Genomic DNA, 18,739 nt, shown 5'->3' with positions numbered 1-18,739 from the left:
ATTGGCCAGCTTAGCTTCTTACCTCCTTTTTTCTCTGCGTATTTCCTTCTTAGTAATCCTCTGTTAAAAGCTTCCCAGTTCTCCGTATTCCCACTTACCTTTGCTATGTGGGAAATGACCTTCCCACAAAAAGGTTATCAACATGAAACACTAAATTTATTTCAGTCTCCAAAGACATTAACTGACCTGCTGTGTATTTCAAGCATTTAGTTTTTATTTCAGATTTCCAGCACCTGCATTTGCGATAGATAGCATCCATTTTGTATAGAAGCATTACACATCAACACCATTATTTTCATTAGGCTGTTTTGGATTTGCACTCAATGTTGTTTGACTGATATTTGGGCTCGAAAGAATCAGTACACAAATCAGTGGTCATTGTCCAGGAATCAGCTGCAATATTTTTATTGCATAGCATTTTAGGAGATGAGTAGCATTGGATGATTCCTCTGTGCACAAGATCATTATTCAACGTGAGAAATAGCAGAAGAGTACTTTAGATTGGACACAGAGTCTATAAAAGTGGTCTAAGTGTACCAAATAAGTACAAAGTGAAGATGTTGCATTTCCAGCACTTGGTGGGAAGGTCAGCAAGAGATATGGGAAGTGGAACTTTTGCTTTTGGAGTGACCAGCATTGCTTGTTGACCTAAAGTTCCCAACACTTATCATTCAATGCCTAATGAGGAATCTTCTTTCCTCACCAAAAATAGCCCAGGAAACATATTAATTCACATTATCATAACTGAATTGGCAGACTGATTAGTTAATACTTTCAATCCTCCCCTGATCTGTTATCACAATTCCTAAACTGTAATTTCTCATAATGAGTGACCTGAGCATAATTATGCAGATACTCAAAATCAAGGTTTTCTGTAATTAAGCCTAAATTGTATGGCCACTTCAAATTGTTTAAAAACAAACAAAATGCACAAACAGCAGTTAAGTAAGTTCTTGTAATTTCTATTAATTTTCAATTATTATTCTTAGGCTGCATGTGTTGCTGACTGGGCCAGCAGTTATTGCCCATCACTTGCCCTTCAGAAGTTGGTGGTGAGCTGCCTTTTTCTTGGTCTTTTTCCTCACCCAGTGCTGTTAGGGAGTTCCAGGACAACCAAGGAATGGCAAAATAGTTCCAAATCAGAATGGAACATGATTTAGAAGAAACTTGCACGTTGTGGTGTTGCCTTGCCTTTTCTGCTATTGCACTTCCTGAGGCAAAGTCACAAGTTTGAAAGATGTTTTCAAAGGAACCTTGCTAAGATATTGCTGTGCATTTTATACATACTGCTGCTATTGTGTTGGTAGTGAAGGTGGTAGTTTAGATTCCAAACTATTTACTTTGTGCTGGATGATAAGCTTCGAAAGGATTCTCTGCATGGCACTCATCCAGGCAAGAGTAATCTAACACAGCCCTTATTTGTACCTTGTAGGCAACTTGCTACAAAAATCTGCAGCTCTCACCTGTTTGTGTTGCCAAGTATTTATATGGCTAGTGCATTTCACCTTTTGGTCAATGGTAACTGCAATGACAATAGGGGGGAGATTCATTGATGATAACCATTCTTATTTGGGCTCCAGCATGAAGTGATGTCTTGGTATAAAAGGCAGTCATAATCACCTCCCCTCTGGAGTTCAGCTCTTTATTCATGTTTGGACCAAAGAGGGGTTCTAGTCTTGTTGCGGTTGGAGGGGTGGGGTTCAAGGGCGGAGGTGCAGGAAGTGGAGGAGATGCACTGGAGGACATTGTTGACCACATGGGAGGGGAAATTGCAGTCCTTGAAAAATTCTCCTGGGAGCAGATATACAGAGGAATTGGGAGGAAGGGGTAGCAGTTTTTATGGGGGAGTTATAGTTCAGGTAGCTATGGGAGTTGGTGGGTTTTGAATTTGACATAATAATCTTCTCTGGGTAACTATGAAGTAATATATTTGTAATTCAAACTGTCAGCAGAGATTGTTCTTCAGAAAAGAAAGCAGAACGAATCAAAGTATTGAGTTTTTTTCAGTGATGTGGTCAAAATCAACATATGTAATTGACTATCAGTTGCACTGTTGGTGTGACTGGTACAGACAAAGGCAAAAATGGCCTGTGTCACTTGATCAAATACAGACATGTGTTTCCTGTAGAATTATTGAGGTAAAGTACAATTCAAAACTTACACATAGAATGCAAATGCAAATACAGAATTGAATACAAGAATTATTGGCAGTTAGACCACTTCTCAAAATTTTCTGCATTTCACCAAGATGCAGGTACTTAAAGAGTAAAGATGCAGTTACTTTGTAACAGAAGCATTTTGTTTATGAAACCCACCTTAGAACAAAGGCCCAGGCTGTACAGCTGCCAGTAACCCACTCAAATAATTGAGCCACCATCAGCAATATGACAAGAAAACCTAGGTTGATATTTCAATCTTTTTAAAACAGACACATATACTATCATTTTAAAGTACACTTCTGGTGAGAAAAACATTTTCCCCCAAAAGATATTTTAATTACAAAACATTATGGATAATTAACTCAGAAATCTTTGACCACATACTGCTAACATTTCTACCATCATCTTTGGCATTTCTGGTCAGCTTAGCATTATACATCTTAGTTTAATAGTGTTTTTTTTCTTTCTGTACAAAACAAATTGTAGTCCCACAAGGAAAATTATATTTACAAACGACCAAGTTAGTATTAATCCACAATAGTTAACAACCACTAGAGGAACTTAAATGGATTAATGTACAAATTCATAATAATTCTCAGCATATGATTTTTACATACAAATTTGAAGGTTATTTTCTGGGTGGCTGCAAACTGTCAAGACAAGTCACATTCCCAGAAACAGACCTTCGACTCTCAGGAAGAATCATTTCCTGGCTTCAATATTTAAGAATGTTTTGAAAACAGAGTATAGCTTACAGTGCATTTAAAATTCCAACTCCCAGTATAACTTTAAATATTCAACAACATCACACATACTTAATTCCTCCAATCTACTCAAAACAATCCATCAGATACAATTCAATTGTCTGGTTCTCACAAAAATGGACAAGCATAATATTGACTTTGAGCTACGATAAAACAAACTTTCTCTCCCATCTCAATTGAAACAATCAGTCCAAAGAATCAGATCCCTGTGAGTATCACACCTTTTGTAATCACTTTTTTTAAATTAGCAGCATAATTTCTTACTCCCTTGTGCAAACTTTGAACCAACAGTTTATGGGCCCTTTTCCTTTCTAGTTGTTGAAGAAGTTCTCTCTCTGGAACAGCCAAGATACTGGCATGGCAAGGCGGCATATGTAGTGATCAGATATACAATGTTCGTTTATAACACATGGACATAGCTAAGAGATTTTACAGCTGTTTCGACTGCAGCTCTGTGTTGGACTTTGGGAAGGACGAATGATTTTGGATTTCTTCAGACTACTTTGCTTGCCACCATTAGGAGTTAGAGAGTAGGAACGTCCATGCATCATCCTCGCATTCAGTCCATTGGCCATAGAAAAAGACTTAAGGTGACTCTTTAAGGTAACAGGAAGGGGTAGTTTGTCCACTAGATGTACATGCGTGCATGAAACAATGGCTCGGCAACACAGATCTTGTAGGCTTAGCACTGCAAAGAAAACAATACATCAGAGATAAGAATTAGTTAGCTTGGAGTAGTTATAACAAGCCTCAAGAACCACCAAGAATCAATTGCAATAGCAATATACTGCTAATTTATTGCAAGAAATAAGAGTTGAATTTCAGGCTACACTAAATTTGGTTTTCTGATCTTGCTCCAGATAGGCCAAGGTTAGGCTAGCAAACGACCCTAAAAGGCAGGCAAGGCAACTAAATATGTTCAGATCTTGAGGAAGGAGACCTAAATGAGGTTAATTGGGATTCTCCAGTTTCCTGATCTGATGAGATAGTTTAACTGCCTGCAGGAGAGCAGTTGGGGTAAGGCGGGGAACAGATCATATACAGTGAAATCACTGAAACAAATAATGGGACAATAAAAAGATTTATCATTGAAAATTGTAAAGTGCTTATTTTCATCAGTGTGAGAAACATTTCTGCTTTTAGATCATCACAAATTGAAGCCTAGTCCCAATTTTCTTAACCATATGTCCTGAAAGTATATTATTGAGAAACATGGTCCTGAAAAAATAATAGCAAATGAAAAATGGAAGTCTCAGAATGAAACATTTACTGCCCTAACAAGATATTCATCTACCATAGAAGAATCGAAAGAGGTTTCAGTTTGATCCCACTCATCTGGAGAGTTAACTGCAATTCTAGCATCGTTTAATAAGAATACTGTTAAATGTGAAAGTTTAGTGCATTGTTTGTTAGCTCATTCACCAGATGGTGGCAGCATACTATACATTCCAAAGCTAGGTTGCCTGTCCAGGAAAGCAGATTTTCTTTCAATCTGTTGTTTTAAACTGACCACTCAGCATAACTCATGGTACAATCTTGCTTACCCTGTAACAAGCTTTTAAATAAATGCTTGGCAAATTTGATATGAATTCATATTTTTGAGTAAATCAATAAAAATTAAGTTGCAGGTCAAGATAACTCAAACTGCTGCACTCCCTTCAAGATTGTTCATAACTTGGGCAATATATTCTTCTATCTGCTCTTTGATTGTAACTGATTGCTGTGAACCAATAGATACTTCATGAATCCTCTGGCTTTTGAAGATTACAGACTTATAAACTTGTGATAGATATTCTGGTGTATTCATACGAACATAGAATTTGAAGCAATATTAGGTTATTCAACCTGTTGAGTCTGTCCCAATCAATCAACAAGATCATGGCTGATCTGTTCATGTTTCATATTCTATATTTCTATACAACTCCCATAACCTTTGATTGTCCTGCCTAACAAGAATCTATCTTTGCCTTAAAAGTATTCAATAATCTTGTCTCCACTACCTTTGGAGGCAGAAAGCTCCAAATTTGGACAACTTAGAAAACAAAGTTCTCCTATCTTTGCCTAAAAGAGTGATCTCTAATTTTTAAAGTGGTCTTCCTAGATACCCACGGGAGAGACATTATTTTCAGACCCATTATATCAAGAGCATTCAAGATCTTATACAATTCAATCAAGTCAATTCTCATACTCCGGTGGGAATAGGTCCAAGTCTGCCCAATGTTTCCTCTGGAGACAATCCACTCATTCTAGGCATCAGTCTCATAAATCATCTCTGAAATACTTCCTACAGATTTACATCATTTCTTAAATAGGGAAATCAAAATTGTACACAGTATTCAGGATATGATCTCATCATTACACTGTAAAACTAAAGCATAACATTATTGATTTTGTATTCAATCCCTCTTGTAATAAAGAAATGCTCACAATTGCTTATTGTACTTGCATACTAACGTGTTTTGACTCACTCCAGAACTGCATATTTGAATTTTGCAGTTATTCTCTACTTAAGTAATACTTACTTATCCTTATTGCAAAGTGAACATGTTACCACATTATGCTCCATCTGCCTGATATTTGCCCATTCATTGTAACACATTTTGATATGTATATTTCCTATCCTCGTGTTCTTCATAGCATACTTTACTACGTATCTTTGTGTCATCTGAAATTTTAGCTACCATGCGGACACTCTCCTCCTCTAAATCAGTGATATAAATTGTAAAAAGATGAGGCCCCAACAAAATCTTTGTGGAGTTTCATTGTTACATTCTGAAAGTCAGAAGAAGACCCATTTGCACATACACACTGTTTTCTGTGAGCTAGCCAATTTCCTATCCATACTAACAAGTCACCCACTATACAATGAACCCCTACTTTGTGCAATCATCTTTATGACTCCTTTCCAAATGCCTTTTGGAAATCCAAGTACAAGTACAGGCTCCCTTTTATTCACACAGCATGTTATTCCTTCAAAAAAAAAACCACCAATAAGTTGGATTAAAATGGTTAAACTCGATTGATTCAGATGACTTTATGGATCTATGACAAGAAATTGCTTAAAAGCAATAATTTTCATACGGTAATCCAACCAATTCTCTACATACTAACCAGTAAACGCAAGTAAATTAAGAGACGCAAACTGAAGAAAAAATTTAGAAGAGAAGTTCCAAACAACCTGATTTGGATGGAGAGGAATAAAGAGGATGAAAAAGGACTGGCATACAATAGTGGAGCAAAGAAATCAGGGAACAAAAAAAAGATGAAACTGATTTTGGGCATGATAAAGGAAAGGGGCATGGATAGGATAAATAAACAAGGTCTTTTCCTTGGGATGGGGGAGTCCAGAACTCGAGGGCATAGGTTTAAGGTGAAAAGGGAAAGATATGAAAGGGTCCTAAGGGACAACTTCTGCATACAGAGGGTGGTGCATGTATGGAATGAGCTGCTAGAGGAAGTGGTGGAGGCTGGTACAATTACAGCGTTTAAAAGGCATCTGCATGAGTACTTGAATAGGGAGGGTTAGATATGGGCCAAGGGCTGGCAAATGGGACTAGATTAGGTTAGGATATCTGGTCAACTTGGACCGAAATATTAGATTAGATCACTTACAGTGTGGATACAGGCCCTTCGGCCCAACAAGACCACACTGACCCTCCGAAGAGCAACTCGCCCAGACCCATTCCCTTACACTTACCCCTTCACCTAACACTACGGGCAATTTAGCATGGCCAGTTCACCTAACCTATACATCTTTGGACTGTGGGAGGAAACCGGACCACCTGGAGGAAACCCACATAGACACAAGAAGAATGTGCAAACTCCACACAGACAGTTGCCTGAGGCGGGAATTGAACCCTGGTTTCTGGCGCTGTGAGGCAGCAGTGCTAGCCACCGTGTCTCCCATAATGGTCTGCTTCCGTGCTGTATATCTCTATGACAAAGGAAAGAAGAAGCAATGGGAATGAGACATTACCCAAGATGGGGAAAGCAACTCTAATGTAATGTAAAGAGTCTAAAAAACCAAGGTGATTGGTCAACGATTTGGTGGAAATGGGATCAAGAGTGCAAAGGGTGAGCCTCATTGACAAAATGGCTTTGAAGAAAGCGTTACTATAAAATTATCTGCTTAGTTGGAAAGCACTTGAAACATCAAGCCATGAAAAATACTATGTAAATGCATGCTTTTCTTTCTTTTTAGAGGAGTGTCGAATGCTGAGGCATGGTGGGGATCTATTTTGATTGGAGTGTCTCAATTTTAGTTGCTAAAATGTTCATGAGTCTGCTCACACACGCTGTTCAAGGTAAGGGGAAAAATAGGGAGCAGCATCTCATTAGAAAACAGACAACGGAGAAAAGAAACCCACAATTATCTTCTTCCAACATCATACTAAATTAGTTAATTTTAGCTGTACGGAGTGAGGGGTTGATGGAAGCATCAGGAGAGCAATTAAAGATGAGGATTTCAAAGGGATAGGCATCAAGGCTGAAACAAGATTATGGCCTATCGCCAGATATATCCTAAGGCAATGTAGCCCAGTGACAGGGACAATGGATGACAAGACACAGTCAGCAAAAGACAACAGAAGAAATATCATCCAAAGGCAATGAAGACATCCTTTAATAGTTCCATTTGGTGGTGGGAGTAAGGAGGAGAGAAAGCAGACCTAAGTGCAACTTAGATGCCTTGATCGTTGTAATGAAATCTGACGCATAGCTCAGAATTGACAAGCCATTGACATCGAGCTAGACTGTGCACCCAGGGAGAGGGATGATTATTTCAATTTATGATTAAAACATCTGGAAGGTAGCATTTTGTACTGATTTCAGGTTGTAATAAACACCACAATTACGAATCGAAAAAGAGTTCCTGTATTTACAGTTATAATATTTTAAGAGTTTCATTTTGGGTGTTGGCACCTTATATCTTATAACTTTGGAGTGGAAAAATAAATTTCTCTAACTTAACAGCATTAAGAAAATTAAAATCTTACCTCGGTTAGGCCTCCAAAGCCTGTCCATTCCATGCCGCATTAACACGATCCTTGCTAATTCTGTGAATGACTCAATGATGTTAAAGTTGCACAAAGGGCTAACTTCAAAGAATGTCATGCCTTGCCGTTCAGCATAAGCCTGAGCCTGTTCTGTTGATACCTGCCGCTTAAAGGCTAAGTGAAGACGATTTCCAACCAGGATCTTAGGTACACCTGGGGCATGCTGAGTAAAGGAAATCAGAACATTACTCAAAGAGTTGTTTTGTGAATGAATTAGAAGTTCAGATGTGTGGATAAATGATCCAGTTCACATGTGACTCCAGAACCACAGTAGTATGGATGATTCTTAACTGTCTTGTGAAATGACTCAGAAGCCATTCAACAATATACAAGAATAAAACCAGGCATCTATTCTACATTGACCAAGGAGAGTACTTCTCACTAACATTTGGAATTAGTTCCAAAATGGGGAGAACAATCTCAAAAGACTATTTGAGTAAAATGTGTATTCTTACTAATCTAATCATCAAAGATAGATCTGTCCATGAAAGTATTGGCAAGAGTAACCATAGCATAGCCCTTGAGTCTTCACATTAGGCTCAACTTAGTGATAGAGTGCACTGGAACTCAAGCCTCTATTCCTGAAGTTGTCCCATGAAAACTGAATATCCAACATTTTCAATTTACCTGACTGACAAATCCACTCTACCAGAACCCAATAAGTCAAGGGACCAATATTGGTTAAACGAAGATTGCAGGAGAGCATGATTGGACCAACTATACCTAAAAACAAGATCCAAACCTGCTAGCCCATGAGGCTGCATGTAAAAAAAAATGTGGAGCAGCATGCTATATGGTAAAGCTAAATAACCTCAGAACCAACTGGTCAAGTCAATATTTTGCAGTTCTGTTGAATGCAGGTTTGAATAGTGGTGGGCAGTTAAACAAATGGGAGAATGCTTTTCCATTAGCAACTCCATCTTCAATGAAAGTAGAGAAAATACAACACACTGCAAAAGCGAAAGATGAAACATTTGCATCCATCTTCTGCCTGAAGTATCAAGTGGAAGACACCCATACCTCACCACACAAATTCATCTCTTTTGTCCATCATAGAATCAAGATTATAATGATACTTGGAGTCAATTGGTCCTCATGAAATAATATTCCGCAAATTCAACATACACAGAGAAAAAAAACGCGGAGGTCAACTAACCTTTGTTAGTAGTGTTCATGATTTCATTCAACTTCCTTTTTTTCTTAGTTCATGTTTCAATTTAAGAATATTGCTCTCTTTTTCTCATAGAATCCTGACAGCATGGAAACAGGCCATTAGGCCCAACATGTTCACACCGACCATCTGAAGAGTATCCTACCCGGACCCATTCGCCTATCCTATTACTTTGCATTACCATGACTAAGTCACCTAACCTACACATCCCTGGACACTATGGGCAATTTAACATGATCAATTCACCTAACCTGCACATCTTTGGACTCAAACCAGAAATAACTTGACGAACACAAATCTATTTGAATTAGTCCATCATAACAACAAGTTCTGTATTACAGTTTAATGCACCAATTGTATGAAAGCATTATCTTCATAAGACTTCTTTTTTATTGCATAAATCAGAACAGAGACAGACTTATCCTAGGTTACAGAGGGAGCTAAGGGAGGATATTGCTGGAGCCTTGACAGAGATCCAGCAGGCCAAAACTGTCAAAAGACTGGAGAACAGTGAATGATGTTTCTTTGTTTAAGAAGGGCAACAGGGGTAATCCAGAAAATCATAGGCCAGTAAGCCTTACATCAAAGGAATGGAAATTATTAGAGAAGATTCTTAGGGACGGGATTTCCTCGCATTTGGAAAAGAATGACCTTATTACAGATAGTCAGCATGGCTTTATGTGGGTGAGGTCTTGTCTCACAAATTTGATTGAGTTTTCAAGGATGTGACAAAGATGTTTAAGGCTAGTGCACTGGATGTTGTCTAAGTGGACTTTACTAAAGCATTTGACAAGATCCCTTAGTAGCCTGCTCCAGAAGATTAAGTCACATGAGATCCACAGTGAGTTAGTAAGTTGGATATAAAATTGGTTTGGTCATAGACAGTAGTTGTGGAGGGATGTTTTTCTGACTGTGGTGTTCTGCAAGGATCAGTGGACTGGGACCTCTGTTGTTTGTAATCTATATAAATGATTTGGATGAAAATGGAGGTAGTCTCTTAAGTAATTTTGTACATATGTGAAAATTGATGGTGAGCTGTGGATAGTGAGGAAGGTTGTCAAAGGGTACAGCAGGATATACATTGGTTGGTAAACTAGGTGGAGAAATGACAGATGGAGCTTAATCCAGACAAGTGTGAGGTGATGCATTTTGGGAGGTCAAATGCAAGAGTAAGGGATACAGTAAATGACATGATCTTTAGGAGCATTAATATACAGTGAGATCATGAGGTGCAAGTCCATACCTCCCTGAAAGTGGCAACACTTGTATCAAGTGGTCAAGATGGAAATATGGCTTGCTTGCCTTCATCGGAGTATAAAAGTTGACAAATTACATTACAGCTGTATAAGAAATTTCAACTGTGTCACATTTAGAGTGTTCACAGGAAGGATGTGGAAGCTTTGGAGATTTTGCAAAAGAGGTTTACCAGGATGTGGCCTGGATTGGAGTATATTAGTTATCTGGAGAGGTTGGATAAGCTTGGATTACTTTCACAAGAGCATCAGAGGCTGAGGGGGCAACTTGATAGAAGTTTAGAAGATTTCGAGAGGCATAGATAAGATGGATAATTTGAGTATTTTTCACAGGGTGGAAATGTCAAATACTAAGGGGCATGGGTTTAAAGTGAGTGGGACAAGTTTAAAAGGAGATGTGCAAGGCAATTTCTTTTAAATACAGATGATGCCAGGAATGCACTGTCAGGGAAGTTGGTGGAAGTAGATATGATAGCAACATTTAAGAGGCATTTAGACAGAGATGAAGAATAGAGGAATATGAACCATATGCTGGTAGATGGAATTAGTTTAGAATGGTAGCATGATCAGCATAGATGCAGTAGGTTGAAAGGCCAATTCCTTTTCTGTACTGTTCTATGTTCTCCAATTGTCTCCAGTTGAAATTCCAATAAAATGATCTTCATTCTTCTTCAGTATTTAGGTTAGTCACCTTTGCTCACGAACCACTAGAGATGAAATGTACCTTACCTCATCTATTTCTTTGATCCACCTGTCAATACCATCAAATGACCAACGATTTGTAATGTCGTAGACCAAGATGACACCCTATGAAAATCAAAGGCAGATGATAACAATCCAATTGTTTCCTAAATATTTTGCAATTTACAAAAGAAAGTTTTCTGACAAGGCATTCTCTGACATACCTACCCAGCTAGCAATGCATATCTTCTCACTTAAAACATATTTTCATTCCTATATTCATTTATTTTCTTCACCCTACGCATTACTTTATTCTTCTGACTTGAATTTTTCATACTTTTATTTTTCTGCTCTTCTTCCTTTGTCTTGGCTCCACATTATTTTTAAACTGCAGTTATTTTGATTCCTTTCTTGATGGATTTTCAGTATTTTTATTTTGTCAACATTTTTTAAACAATTCATGCACTGAATGCTGGTTTCATTGGCTATGCCAGCATTTATTACTCATCCCAACTACCCTTCAGAAGGTTGTGATGAGCTAACTTCTTGACCTGCTGCAATTCATCTGGTATAGGTACATCTATACTACTGCTAGCAAGTACAACTTTGGTCCAAAGACAGCAAAAAGAACAGTGATATATTTACAAGTCAGGATTATGTATGACTTGCAGATGGTGGCATTTTCATGCATTTGTTGTTCTTGTCCTTCTCTATGGTCCAAATCAAGGTTTGAAAGTTTGAAAGGTTTGAAGGTGGCTTGAAGAATCACTGCAGTGCATCTTTTAAATGACATGCACTGCTATTACTAAGTATGGAGGAATTGAATGTTTAAGATGGGCTGACACAAAGTAAATACTATATGAAATTTAGATACAGTGAAATTTTTTATGCATTTTGGCTTTTTAATATGGACATCCCCTTTGAGATTTGTTGCCTTTGGACAGTTTGCTAATTTTAGAATGATTTTGTCAAACAGTGTAAAGTATCAGAAATGATGTGATGTTAGTCACAAAGTTTTAAGCCACTGATGACAATGCTATCATTCTATGTTTTACTCTTTATTAATAACCTTTTAAAAGTTATTTACAGATTATTTCTCAATTGCTTTCTACAAATGCAACTAAATTAAACATTCCATCTGTACCATTCAACATGTTTCTTTCTTCAATCTCTATATTGCTGGTGATTCAAACTTCCTTATCACATTTCTTACCATCGGCTGCTAAATGGAACATCAGACATCACAGCTATATCTTCCAAGCTCAAATTAACAAAAATACATTTTCTGGTCTATGCTATCCAAATTGTGCTTTATAATAGTAAATATAGTGGAAGTAGCAAGATTAACTGGAAAGATCTATGGCCAACCTCTGGCTGCAAGGAGGATGCACTTTATTCAGAACAATGAAAAGTAATTTTAAAAAATTGTTCTGCATTTGGTTCTTTTATATAATATTGAAATATAGATTGATACCATATGCAAGGTGACCAATTAATCCATTGTCCCTGTGCCAGTTTTACAGTACAGTGTTTACTTAAACACGTTCCACTGCTTTCAAGCCAGAACTTTGTATATTTTCCCTTCACGTATTTATTCCATTCAATGAATGTTGCAATTAAATCTGCTTGCATCCAAGCGTATCAAAAGTTATAGGGAGAAGGCAGGAGAAATGGGATTGAGAAACATGTCAGCCATGATTGAATGGCAGAGCAGACTTAATGAGCTAAATGGCCTAATTGTGCTCGACTTTAGGCATACATTTTGGGTTGGACTCCAGAACAGAACCAATTACAACCCAGTGGACCGCAAAGAGATTACCTCTGAAAATCTGGTCATAGTTTCTCGTGCACCTGTTACCTTTATTTATTGGACTTGTTTACTACTTAGATAGTAAATGATTTTTAAAAGCTGTAGTCACTCTCATTTAACAGGCTCTTTGATGGATAGCAATATTTTTTCCACTTCTGATCCACAGTCCAAAAATAAGGAAAAATAAGTATACATGAACTTTATAATATGTTCTCTACCCCTACTCCAGCTACCAAAGATTAAAATCTGAGAACAGAACATGCCTGAAGTACTGTACAATGACCAGATAGATGGCAAAAACTACTTTTGCAAATGTAATGAGTAATAGTGAAAGTGGATATGAATAGAATAGAATAACTATTGATATCCCACGAGATATCAAACATTCAAAATTGAGCCATAAACAAAACATCAACAGGTAGTACCAGAACAATTTATATTTATTTCACACCTTTAATGTAGTAAAACACTGTAAAGCATCATACACAAGTGTTACCAGAACATGCAAGAGATGGAAAACTTTGGGGGAAAGAGAATTCCAGTGCTTACGTTCATGGGAATAGAAAGTGGTTGACAAGGAATGATGAAAATCAAGGGTGTAGAAGAGGCCAGAACTGGATTAGTTGGGTCATTGATTACTGCCCTGCTCATCTTTTACACTTAACTGAAATGGAGACGGAGTCTCATTTAATATCTCATCCAAAAGGCAGTAGTTGCAAAAAGTTCATATTTCCATTGTGTGTTTGAATTATGTGAAGCTTGTTTTGGAAGGTGATAATTTTTTCACTGTTCTCAGCACAGAATTGCAGGAAGCTGGGACGCTGCTCCAACAAGCTGTTTGAGAATACTGAAACAGTGAAAAGTCATGGGAAATGCTATGCATCATCAGTACATGGGTGAAAAGCTGACCTCATGAGTCAAATGATTCTTTATTACTTGTGGTTATGTTGTAGTAAGGAATTATTATTTGATTAATAAATTGCATGAGATAACAGAATAGATGAACCACAAATGTAGCTAAAGCAAAGAACAAAAAAAGTTCTCTCAAAAATAAAGGATTAAAGGCATTTTTTTTCTAAAAACCTGTGTTTTACACTATACTATTGTCAAGTTACCTCATGATTAGCAAACTAAAATCTTCAATCAATCAATCAGTTCATGTAGACATATACTTTATATGTAGAGTTGCACTGTAAACATTGCAGTTCAAACAGTGAAAAATTAACATTTACATCAAGATTTCAATTAAATTCTATTTCATTGTACTAATCAAGCTGTTGTGCAGTTTGCAAAGATGGTCATTAGTTTTTGCTAAACAAGCTATGGAGCAGTAATTTCTGTGAATCCATACTGTACTCTATTTCTTCCCAGGAAGAGAGATCCATTAATGGTAAATAGAAACTGAAGTACTTCAGAACATTTCAGAGTGGTTCACCAAACCAAAATGTGTCATATAAATAATGAAGACATACCCAACCAGGAATTTAAAAAACATTTTTTCAAAACAAAATAAACATATTCTTTGACAGCAGAGTAATTATCTTCACATTATCACCTTTTTTAAATTGGGGACTGCTCTTGCATCTTCCACTTCAAAATTATTTACGCATTCTCTTAGTGAATAAAAATGCTATTCAACCTTCAGGTATAGCACGTGAAGACAACATGTTCAATAATACAAATTTTAGTCCAAAACATAGTTTGCTTTACCTGGGCTCCTCGAGAGTAGGAACGGAAGATGGTGCAGAACCTGCCCTGACCAGATGTATCCCTGTAGATAAAATTAAACAGTAAAACATTTTTTTAAAAATCAATTAAAAAACAAAGATTGTTGCCATCATTTGATAAAGGAACAGAATTATGCATTTTTCAAATTTCCATATTTTACAAGCACAGACTTGCAAGTACAACATAAAGATTGCAAGTAGAAAAGATGACAGCAGCATGTTTCTCAACCCCTTTGGACCACCATTGAGTGTTTGAGAAAAATGTTCCATTGTAAAAAACAGAGTATTGTGGTCAGTGCAAGGAATACAGTTTAAAATTTTTGAAACCATTTTTCCCAGCCTTTGCTAACACTACACTGTATTTAACATATATAAAGATGTGAATGTAATAACTTGATGGGTGGCATGGTGGCACAGTGGTTAGCACTGCTGCATCACAGCGCCAGAGACCCGAGTTCAATTCCTGCCTCAGGCGACTCTGTGTGGAGTTTGCACATTCTACCAGTGTCTGCATGGGTTTCCTCCGGGTACTCCGGTTTCCTCCCACAATCCAAAAATGTGCATGTTAGGTGAATTGGCCAGGCTAAATTGCCCGTAGTGTTAGGTGAAGGGGTAAATGTAGGGAATGGGTCTGGGTGGGTTACGCTTCGGCAGGTCGGTGTGGACTTGTTGAGCCGAAGGGCCTGTTTCCCCACTGTAAGTAATGTAATCTAATATCACTGGTCTGAGGTTAAGTGCATCCCTGCACCAGGCAGAACTCTCTCACAGCTGCACTTCCATGATTTTAATTTAGTGTTCTGTCCTTTCTCAATGATTTAACAAATAAACATATCACTTGGTGGGATCTTTGAACAATGAAAATCCAAATGTAATTATGGAACAGTACCAGGTTAGGCGAAACATGGGAAGGGAGAAAAGTGAGGCTTAAGGACAGCGGGAGATGTGGAAGAGAAAATAGGCGAAAATTAACTTCCTTGAAGTCCATACATCTTTTTACACACATGCCCATCTTTCACGGTTGCAGGGGCCATCAAGAATGCACTGGCAGTTAATGCTGCAGCTAAACACGAATTGAAAAATAAAGAAACAAATTTCCTTCAACAGAATCACTTCGGGATCAAATAATTTGAATAATTTAATAATTACATTAGCCTGTGTTCTGCACTTTAAGATTTAAACAAACTTGACGTGCTGAAGATCATCCATAGCTTGTGATTTGTTAGTAACTGCGTTTTCCGTCTTTCATGTTTGATAAAGAAAATATTAATTATTTGTGACTTTTCACAAGTGCTTTGTTGTACAGGTTTCATTGTTCACTGTACACAGTTCCAAAGAGTCACTGAATTTGAAACAGTTTTTCTCTTCACAGATACTGCCCAACTGGCTGTGTTTCTCCAACTCTGTTTTCAATTCTTTCATTTTTTGCATTCACAGTATTTTGATATTCGAAGGAACAAATAAAGATGAGCAAGAATTAGACAATAGGCCAGTGCATTTTTATGTGGGATAGAATGAAAGTAGCTTTTCAAGGAATGCTTTCTTTCATTGAAGGGTGGTGAGAACAATATAGGAAATCTAATGATGTGAGCAAGATTACATAAATTCTGATATTTACATACACAAATGGGAGAATGAGAGGGTGTGAGAACAGCACTGTATAAAACCAGCAAGATGAGAACCTTGAATTTTTTTTTCTTTAATTATCCACCTTGGTGGATGGAGGAAAACTATTGACATAAGATGGAGAGAGTAAATGAACATATTCTGGGGTGGGGGAAGGAGGTTCGCCACTACTACAGGGAGCAAGACATCATGATTTGAAGCTCAGTAGAGGGACAGAAAAGGAAGAAAGGTTTAGGATTGTGGCAAGATGGAGATACAGGATGTAACAGACAGAGACCAATTTAGGTTTTCTGGAGGAGCTGGGAGGAGCTGTCCTGCTCCTGCTAGCTGACAAGGGCTGCAAAAAGGAAAATTTATTTTCTTCAGCTTCCTGTTCCCTTTCAGTACCAGGTTTCCCAAAACCTTGGAAAATGGCAACTTGTAAGCCAACCATTAAATAGTTATATGTCAGGCTTCCAGTTGTGCTGCAGGAACCAGATTTAAATATGCTAACAGAGTGATTTAGTTCCAACGTGGGACTTTCATGATAGGAAAACTGTTGCTGTCAAAACATTTCTGCTAATCCCATGTCCCTGCTAAGTAGACCTATCTGCTCTCCTTGGCTGCAGCAGTATGTTAGTGGCTTCCAAACCAACAGGACTCCAACCTGTCCGACTGATCACTGTGAAAACAGGCAGAAATTTAAAGGGACACTGCAGTTGAAAAATATAGGATGTCCAAGAAACCTGTTCTTCCAAGATTTCCTGACCTTAAAGCAATTTCTTGCATGGAATGTGATAACCTAACCCCATCCGCAGGCGAAAATTTAGGCTGCAACGTTTTGTTTTAAATATGGCATTACAGATTAATTCAAATCAAAGACTACAGAGAGACTGAGAGATACTGTTTTGTCATTGTACAGAATGTTTTTGGTGAACTCAGAATCTACGAAAGGAGATGTATTTCAGGACCTTAGGAAATGAGACAGCAATTAGAGAGAATGGAGGATCAAAGGTAAGCTTTTACATATGAGATCATTGTGGGAGGTTGAAACTCTGAAGGAAACACTGTTCAACACAATAATACAGTTGACAACATCAGCAAGCATTGGGCTGTGGAAGGGTTGTAAGAAGCCTAAGAACTGGAAGTACAGAATGACAAGAATTAGGAGACGTATCTTATGAATGGAGATTACTTTGGTGATAGCAGTTTGGGACAAAGGAGAAGTGATAATGTTGTCAGGTATGGATCAAGATGTGGGGGAAAGGGGAGACCAAATATGGTCAAGAAGTGCACAGCCCAGATTTCTTCTCTCACAAAGAGTTTCCAGAATCAGGCTTCACAGTCTAAAGATACAAGGCATACCAGTTAGGACTGAGATTTGGAGAAATGTTTTCATTCAGAGACTGATGAGCTTGTGGAATTTGCTATCACCGAAAGTAGTCAAGGCCAAAACATTAGGAAAAAGTGAGGACTGCAGATGCTGGAGATCAGAGTCGAAAAGTGTGGTGCTGGAAAAGCACAGCCGGTCAGTCAGCTTACGAGGAGCAGGACAGTCCACGTTTCGAGCATAAGCTCTTCATCAACATTCCTACGAAGAGTTCATGCTCAAAACATTGACTCTCCTGCTCCTCAAAGGCCAAAACATTGTATGATTTCAAGACGGAGTTGGAAATAGCACCCACGCTAAATGGATCAAAGGATATGAGGGAAAACAGGAAGAGGCTATTGAGTTGGATGATCAACCATTACCACAATGAACAGCGGAGCAGGTTCTAAAAGCTGAATGTCTTACAACTGTTCCTATTTTCTAATGTAGTAGGCAAGTCAATTCATTTCAGATATTAATTAATGAGTAAGATTCAAAATCACAACCTACTTTCTGACTGTACACACGTTTTGACTGGATAAAATCCTTATCTGCTAAACCTCTCTATCATCCCTTTTTAAAAAAAGTACAAAGTGGGAGGAGAGAAGTAGCATTATTTGATTGTTACTGGTACAACATGAAAATACCTTATTACTTGCATAGCTACTGTGTACAGATGAGAAATTTAGAAATGCATCAAATATCCCTTGCCACATGCCTCAAACCTCTGATTCCACATCCTTCATACCACTTACTTCGTAAGTCTCCATAAAGTAGGGCTACCTTTAATTTTGCTGAATGACAGATCGAAAGATAACACTAAAATAGAGTGGCAGAAACATGTTTAAATTAGGGGGAGTGGGGGCGCGGGGGGCGTTGGACAAAATCATTAGTTCCTTGCATAGTCCATTAATGTCCATGTGTAGGATCTGTGGCAACATATTGCAAGGACAATGCCATTTGGGCTATCCAAGCTCCCCTCATGCACAATAATTTATCTACTTAAAATAGCAGGAATTAAAACTAATTTAATAAGACACAATGAACGAGCACTTGGTGATCTAGGATAATACAAATCCAATAGTGCAAAGTTCAGCAAGAGAGTAACACTTACACAGAAACCAAATGTGCATCATCAAAATTCATAAG

The 18,739-nt window shown here is 37.8% G+C and overlaps 1 protein-coding gene across 1 annotated transcript in view; it reads right to left on the bottom strand.

Annotated features, from left to right (window-relative positions):
- Positions 1-207: 207 nt before the first annotated feature.
- Positions 208-18,739, bottom strand: part of LOC132827848 (ras-related protein Rab-40B) — a 70,130-nt gene continuing 51,598 nt past the window's right edge. The window contains exons 3-6 of the mRNA XM_060844596.1: positions 14,603-14,663; positions 11,131-11,208; positions 7,918-8,140; positions 208-3,611 (exon numbers count right to left, since the gene is read on the bottom strand). Coding sequence (XP_060700579.1) covers positions 3,343-3,611; positions 7,918-8,140; positions 11,131-11,208; positions 14,603-14,663 — 631 coding nt within the window. The 3' untranslated portion in view covers positions 208-3,342. The remainder of the gene's footprint in view (positions 3,612-7,917; positions 8,141-11,130; positions 11,209-14,602; positions 14,664-18,739) is intronic.

This window comes from Hemiscyllium ocellatum, chromosome 25 (assembly GCF_020745735.1).
Source record: "Hemiscyllium ocellatum isolate sHemOce1 chromosome 25, sHemOce1.pat.X.cur, whole genome shotgun sequence".
NCBI lineage: Eukaryota > Metazoa > Chordata > Chondrichthyes > Orectolobiformes > Hemiscylliidae > Hemiscyllium > Hemiscyllium ocellatum.
The sequence above is the reverse complement of the archived record's forward strand: the minus strand, read 5'-3'. Positions and strand labels throughout refer to the sequence as shown.